At 33.8% G+C, this 8,132-nt stretch overlaps 1 protein-coding gene across 1 annotated transcript; it reads left to right on the top strand.

Moving 5' to 3' along the window:
- The first annotated feature begins 206 nt into the window (after window positions 1-206).
- On the top strand, window positions 207-3,545 carry LOC111892057 (sodium/calcium exchanger NCL2). The gene is made up of 7 exons (XM_023888120.2): window positions 207-633; window positions 1,188-1,385; window positions 1,459-1,640; window positions 1,737-1,855; window positions 1,946-2,216; window positions 2,439-2,738; window positions 2,838-3,545. The coding sequence occupies exons 1-7, from the start codon at window positions 336-338 to the stop codon at window positions 3,078-3,080; spliced, it is 1,611 nt and encodes a 536-aa protein (XP_023743888.1). The 5' UTR covers window positions 207-335; the 3' UTR covers window positions 3,081-3,545.
- The last annotated feature ends 4,587 nt before the right edge of the window (window positions 3,546-8,132 follow it).

The raw sequence follows: 8,132 nt of genomic DNA on the forward strand, positions 1-8,132 counted from the left end.
ACGTAATAAATGGTTATGGTACTTCAAAAGATATGCGATTCAACTTAATTAATAGGTTTAAATATTCGTGAAAATATTTTAATCAATTAATCACAAATCATACGTCAACCATTGCTATATTGAGACAAGCAACACCTATATTTATGTCTATAAATACATAGAAGCATTCTAAAAGCTCATCAAATACTTTCACCTATATATCCTGTTCAATTTCATGAGTTTTTTCTTTAACACCCTTGAATCCTGTCACCACTTTGCTTTCTCAATCCAGCTTAATTAGCTAATTGCAAACACTATTTCTAAGCAGATATTCACTTATAAATCCACGAAGAAAGATGAAAATATACGTGAAAAATGGGAGTTTAATTATTTTCGTGGTGGCTTTGATGGAGTTTTTTGGAAATATAGAGGGTGCAACAGTGACATGCGAACCTAAATATGGGTTCTTACCATGCACAAGCGAAACATGGGGAGCACTTTTCCTGTATATGGTTTATCAATACTTGATGGCTCTTGGTCAGAAGTATGTTTCTGAAGGATCCGATAAGTTCTTTGGTCTTATCGGGCCGGGTATATTTGGTGCAAGTTTGTTTCATATCCTTGCAAACTTCCCTACGCTTTTCCTCGTCCTTCGTAAGCTTCTTTTTCCCAGATTTTTATTTTATGTTTCTTTATGCGAAAAGTTATTATTATTATTATTATTGTTACTATTTTATTTGTAGGTAATGGTAATATCTTTTAAGTTTTAACATTTTCAGTTGAAACATTATTTTTCTTTCTCAAATTAACTTTTATATAACATCTCACACGTAACACATTCTAACTTGAACATGTGGCATCCATCATTGAAACATTTAGAATATCTTCAAAATTGAAGAAGCATGTCATTTTTAAGAAATACTTACTCATGCAAAATTGATGTTTTAATCGTAATTAATTTGTTTTTTTCTATAAACGTTTAGCTATATAAGACGTACATAACTATGAATACAATTTAGTTGTTAAATTATGTCTTGTGTATATTATCTTACAAACCTATATAATTTTACTAAGATACTAATAAAAATATATGACAAGGTTTTAGTACTCTCATTCGTCATGCAAATGCAACCCATACACATGGAGCAATGAAAACCGCAAAATAAGAACATATATCGAATAAAAGAAATATGTTAATTGATTTGCAGAGTCAGCATTATCAAGTGAAGACGGAGGTGCTTCATCAACTACTTCTAGTATGAACACGCTAACAGGATCGATGGTCATGAGTCTAACGATAATTTGGCCATCAGTCATCACTTTTGGAAGCTATGATCTTTCGGATGATGATGACGACTCCATCTCATCAGAAGAAGAAGAACCATCATTCTTCAAAAAATTGACAGGTGCATACACTAGTCTTTTACACATTAAGATATATATTAACTTTTGGTAACTTATGTCTTTTTTTCTTTTTAGCATATGGAGTTACAACCGATAATGAAACAAGCTACACCGCAAGAATCATGCTTGTGTCAGCAATCCCTTTTATCCTTCTCCAACTCCCAACAATCATCAATTCGACATCAATAACCCGAGTGATAATTCTACTCACTCTCATCATTGTGTTGTTTATGTACATTACTTACGTTACGTATCAGGTTAGCCTTTAATATTTCAAACCATCGAAAATCTCAATTAACCTTGCTAGGCTATATATATTTCAGTGAAAATAATTCCTTTTAATTTACGTGTAGATGTTCCAACCATGGATAGAGAACAGGAGATCCGAGTATGTGACACAAAAATTTGTCAAGGATAAATTACAGACGTTACTCTCTACAAACGGGAAGCCAAATGTGCGGCTTATTAGAGAGTTAGTACATTTCCTTCTCATAATTCTCTTTAATTTCTGGAACTATATAGAAAAATGATCACGATTGAAAAAATATTGATCGATGTGCAGGATTTATAAGGGACTTGATGAAAATCAAGATGGGAAAGTATCGAAGGTTGAATTGAAAACTTTCCTTCTAGGAATACAATTGCAAACAAATGATGCAACAAAAGATGATCTTGTAGAAATTATTATGGATCGGTTTGATATCTCTGGCGACCAATCTATTGAAGAAAATGAGTTTGTTAGAATTCTAATGAAATGGCTCCGGGAAGCAAGGAAATCCGTCTCTCAAAATGATTATAACCCTCTTAGCTTCTTCGCCACCAAACCTAGTGAGGTAACTTTCTATTTCAGGAAATTTAAGAGAATCTTTTGCTTTCTTTTTGAGCATATATTGTTGCAACTTGCAAGGCCCTTTTGACTTAAAAAAAAATGGTTTAAGATATTGATAGCTTGCATCTAGAGTTTTAATTATCTGAATGCATGCATCACGAAACTTGCCTATTTTCATGTTACTAACAAGTAAAGTGACCTAATTCTTAAATGTTTGTTTATATAGGATGCAGATGAAGAACATCAAAACGCTTTGCTACCTAAGGAAATAATCTCTAAGGCTGAAACTTCGATATTGGAGTTTTTAGAGGCTTTGAGTCTAATAATCTTTGGGACTGTTCTGTCGGGTCTTGTTTCATCACCACTTATATCGAATGTTATGACTTTTGCTAATCATGCGAATGTCCCTTCCTTTCTCATCCCATATTGTGTAGTACCATGTGCCACAAACATATCACGTATCTTATCAACGATTCGCTCTGCAACCCAAAAGACTGAACGAGCCTCATCTTTAACGTTTTCTCAGGTGATTTTTTATGTTAATGCATCTTCATACACCATATAGATGTGTAAAGCTGAAAAGGAATTTGGTTTGACCTTGTTTATTTTGTTGTTTTTTATGCAGATCTATTCAGGAGTCTCCATGAGTAGTATGAGTAGTTTGACGACATTCTTATTAATTGTGTACATAAAAGATCTTTCATGGGATGTATCAGCTCAGCTTTTGGTTGTGATGATAATTTGTGTAGGGATGTCAGTTTTGACAAGTACAAGGAAAGTTTACCCACTTTGGACTGGTTACGTGATCTATCTAATGTACCCTATATCACTACTAATGTTGTACATGCTTACTGTTGTTTGGGTCTAGTCATAGGCTAGTTTAATCTTATATCCACAACTATCCGACTTTTTTTATAATTTTATTTTATTTTTCATTGTATATCAGGTTTTTTCTACTAATTTATTACATTGTTATTTTATGTCATAAATTTCCTCATGTATCATGTAATATTTTAGTGCTACTTCTTTTTTAATGTACGAAAATTTATCCTATAATGAATGTTATCCGTATTAATATCATAATTAATATGATATTGAAATTATTGTTTTGTTGTCGTATGGAAATGCCATCACATCATGAATTACTAATGGATCTTCATAAAACACTACAAAAATAAAGCAATAAGGGCAACACCAATAGGGGCAATATGCGTATTAGGGATGACATCCAATGGGACAGACCGAATATCACTAAAACTGCACATGTTGCCCTTAACGGTGTCACCCCTTTCGTCTATGCTATCCGTATTGCCCGTGTTGCCTCTATTTTCCATGTCGCCCCTAATGCTGATTTTCCCTATTGGTGTCGTGTCAGTGTCACCGCTAATAGAATAAATCAATCTGATGAGTAGGCAAGAATCTTTGTATGCTATGATCCATATCATATAAAATTAAGCAATCCAACGGTTTGCAAAGAAATCAAAATTGTTGATCTCTTCATCCTTAACTTTCCTTTTCCAAAAAATACCATCATTCTCTTTCTCAAAATTCAATAATCGAAAAGGATATAGCAAGAAATTAGGACTTTTTCTTTGCTCATCTCTCTATTTACTCTATTGAACCAACATCTGCAAGTGCGATGTTTGATTTTCCATATTTGAAATCTTCAAATGTTCATTGATGCAAATGATTTGTTTGATTTTCCTAGGTTGAAATCTTCAAGAATCAAGACCTTTTCTTTGAATTTCCAGGTTTTAAATCTTCAAAAAGTCTGAACCCTTTCTTTGTAACATGCAAGAAATCACATCTACAAATGTTTAATCTAATTTCCTAGGTTTGAAACATGCAAATATTTTGTTTGAGTTCCTAGGTTTGAAACTACTAGAAAACTGGGCAATTTCCAATAGCAATATTCACCGGAAATTCGTCGCTAAAGTCAATTTCCGACAGAATTAGGTATGTCAACTATCTGGGTAAATATTACTAACAGAATGTCGACATAATTTGCGACGGATTATCGACAGATAGCAAGGACCATTTGTTGGACTTCTTGGACCAAATTAACGACAGAGTACATACAAACACATTTAGTGGCGGATTACCGACAAAAACTTTCAGTGACGGATTACCGATGCAATCTTTTACTGACGGATTACCAATTGAATCTTTTACTAACAGATTACCAACGGGTAGTCTTAAATTTTCGTAACAGACTTTTTCGTTACTATTCTGTCGGTAAAATGATTTCTTTTAAATAGTAAAAAAAATAAAATAATTTCCAATTTTTTTCCACACAAATGCAAAAAACAAACTAAAGTTTACATGTAAAAAAAAAATATAATCATAAAGTGTCACAAAAATATGATTACGTAATATAATGTTTTTATTCAATTACACGTGTAATCTAATTAAACAAGTGAACTACAACTAACCAACTAAAATTAAACTAAAAATGAGAGGTTTTGTGATTTGTTTGAAAACTTAAAGACTTGAAGAATAAAAAAAAAAAACCTTGCAATTAAAAAAGATGGTAAAATGCTCAAATATTATAGAGAATTGGTCAACTAAGGCAATTCAACACAATGAATATTTATTTGTCTATCATTAAGATTCAATATGTAAACTTATCATTTAACCCAGATTAGTTATAACAATCATAAAGCATAATATGTCAAAATTCCTCAAAGGTAGTATGAAGGTTGGGTAATCCCACAACACACCTTATTAATCAAAATCAAGGATTCAGTTGAAACAACTGAACCATTAAAATTAATTAGCCTTCAGAATGAAGGAATTCCTAATTCATGGAGGATGTCAGTTCTTACACATCCATAAATGAGTAATGTTCCATAAGCTAGAGATGAGTCTACCATCATAAAACTCGTGTTCTAAGCAAATTCATTGATTTATTGCTAAATCAAAGAAAGAGACCGACAATTGTTCATCAAGTACCAAGCTCATGATCAAAGTATCAAAGAAGCCTAAGAATTATGAACTAAGAATCATAAACATGACATAAATAATAACCAACCATATATCCTTCAAAACTCACAAATATCCAAGGGTTTTAGCCCAAGTCAACCAAAATAAAGTGACTAGCCACCCATAGAAACAAGACAATGATAATAAAAGTGTTTTAACATCAAGGAGATAGCAAATACTAGAAGAAATGAGAGGATGAATGTTATAGCTCTCCAAAAATCACCTCATGCAGCTCCAATGGTATCCAAAATCGATCTAGGGGCTGCAAGACCTAACCCCAAGATAAATGAAAGGTTTAATGACCAAAATGCCCCCCGGAAGGAAGGTATGCAGGTGGGCGTAAAGAGTTGTGCAAGTGGAGACCTCACCCACGCACATGATGTTGAATTCGCATTGGTTGATTCCTCTTCTACTTGAGATTCCTTTGGTCCCCTTCACACCTCACACCATTCAAATATGGACCAAAAATCTTCTGTCTTCAAAATAGAGAGCCTAGAACCACCCTAAAGTATCCATGACCCATCCAAGTCTTCAACACACCAAGCCCAAAACTTCTAATGTGGATCCAGTAAATCCCAATAGCTCCTCAACAGTCCACAAAGCCTAGCAACTCAGCAACAAGATAATCCTCAAATGCAACAAGGCTCACAAAAACCTGCAAAACACCTTATGCAAAAGAGAAAGCACTCAATACAATTCAAGATAAAGAAATTATGAAATATGCAATGCGGAAATAACAAAAAGACTAAAAATGCTAAAATAAACAACATAAAAGAAGTAAATAAAATAAACTATCAAACCACCACAAGCTTAAACCTTACTTGTCTTCAAGTAAGAACAAGACTAAAATGAGCTCGGTATAAGCTAAGCTAAAAAGGAAAAATAAAGGTTATCATAGAACTTGCTTAAAATCAGTCAACATGGTCAGAGTCGATCATGTATAGACCCTACGTGCCTTCTAAATGTTTCCCACTTTAGAGCCATAAACCATATTAAATAAACTGAAGTGCGAATAGACCCCATCTGAATATGGCAACCATTAGAGTGTACAAGACAGGGGGGTGTGCCCAGTGGGGGTACTTTGAATTCTTCAGTGCAGACCATAATGCATGCAGGAAAGATGCCCTCATACATGATGATTCTTACATTGTTCAGGCTAAAGTGTATCATAACAAAATAGGGTTTGTAGCATGGACTTCGAGAAAACATCCAGCTTCAGGGTTTTCTCCCTTGTACTATCCTTTACATTCTATCATATCGTCGTCATGACCTTTTCTCACCAAGATCAAAAAGAAAAAAAATACAACTCAATCTAAAAAATAGACACGAGACATCCTAAATCTTCATTCTTGAACTTTTTTTTCGATCTTCTTATTTCTTTCCTCTTTTTTTTTTTGGTAGAGAGAAAACTTTAATTTGGCTTCTTATTCTTTTTTTGTTGCTTCTTTTTCTTCATTTTTCTTTTGTTTTGTTGATTTTCTCTTGGACTTTCTTATTTGTTGCATTTCTTTGAATCTTCCTTTATTGTTTCTCTTTCTTTGTTTTTCCAATTTTCTTCATTTTTTCTTGTTTTTCTTCATGTCTTTCTTTTTAAAGGTCTAAGAGCTTTCACCATAAAGCATATTAATCCAAAAATATGAAAAATAAGTATTAGGTAGAGGCTAAAATGAACACCAAGTTGTCATTGATAGTGTGTCAATATCTACTATAAAAGGTTGGGTATGACTCAAAAAATGGGTGTTACCAAAAAAAACTATAGTCTTAGAATGTGAGATAGGGGACCCAGATCAAGGTTCATCTAGTACCTCGATGTAATGTGTGATGAACAAATCATATCTAACTATCTACTATAGATTGCTAGAAAAATGATGACCTATCTCAAAAAGCTTGTGAGAATCTAGCTATGCAAGGTTCGGGCGAGACTTGGGAGTACAAAGGGATTTTCCACCCTGAATGAGATTTTTAATTTATCCATATCTTCAAATTACCATATCGGGCTAATTTTTTCTTGCACACATCAACTGAATAACCACTTCCGTCTACATCTATAACTAATTAGAACCATGTATCTGACACCCCCCCCCCCCCACACACAAACACACACATACAAGTAGTCTAAAAGTGTTTTGTGAGGCTCAAAGTGTGTCCCATTTGTCAAACACAATGAATTCCATAAAAACAAATCGGGACCAATATATGGTTCAATAATTATGACATGAAGCTATGGTACTTGTATGGATGAGAATAAAAGAGAGAACAAAAATACATGAAAACCTAAAATAGAATGCAACTAAAAAGAATGAAAATTTAAAAAGAAGTAAACAAATATATTTTTGAAATATTAATGCAATATTTTGAATGACCTAAATCAATTACTCTAAATGCAACTATATATAACCTAAATGCATAAAAAATAAAGAATAAGGATATCGCACCCCCAACCATAAGATTAAGTATTGTCCTTAATTCTTAGGATGAGAGTAAATAGAAAGATCGTATCGGGATCAAAACGGTGGAGGTTTACGTTGACAAAAGTAAACAGCATCGGGGTCATGCACTAATGCATGGGTAAAGAGTGAGAGTTGTGCAAGGTTACGCAGATGGAGGATTATGTCATACAAGTTTGCGTGGGTATACATGTAGATCTACCTGAGTGGATGATCAGGTCGCTCAAGTTTGCACAGGTAGCCCTACACATCTGCACGGGTGGATGATCAGTTCGCACAAGTTTGTGTGGGTGAGGAGAGGGTTGCATAATGTCATCAGTAGGAAGGCTCGTTTGTAACATTTTGAGCTACAGTTTGCATGGGTAAGCACTTAGGGCGCTCATGGTTGTGCGGGTGGACACCCAGGTTGCGTAAATGGCAGTTTTTTTCATTTTTGTGCAAATGTTCACTCCACAAGCCATGTGTTTCTCCCAAACTTCAACAAAATCAAT

The sequence above is a fragment of the Lactuca sativa genome, chromosome 7, assembly GCF_002870075.4.
Source record: "Lactuca sativa cultivar Salinas chromosome 7, Lsat_Salinas_v11, whole genome shotgun sequence".
Taxonomy (NCBI): domain Eukaryota; kingdom Viridiplantae; phylum Streptophyta; class Magnoliopsida; order Asterales; family Asteraceae; genus Lactuca; species Lactuca sativa.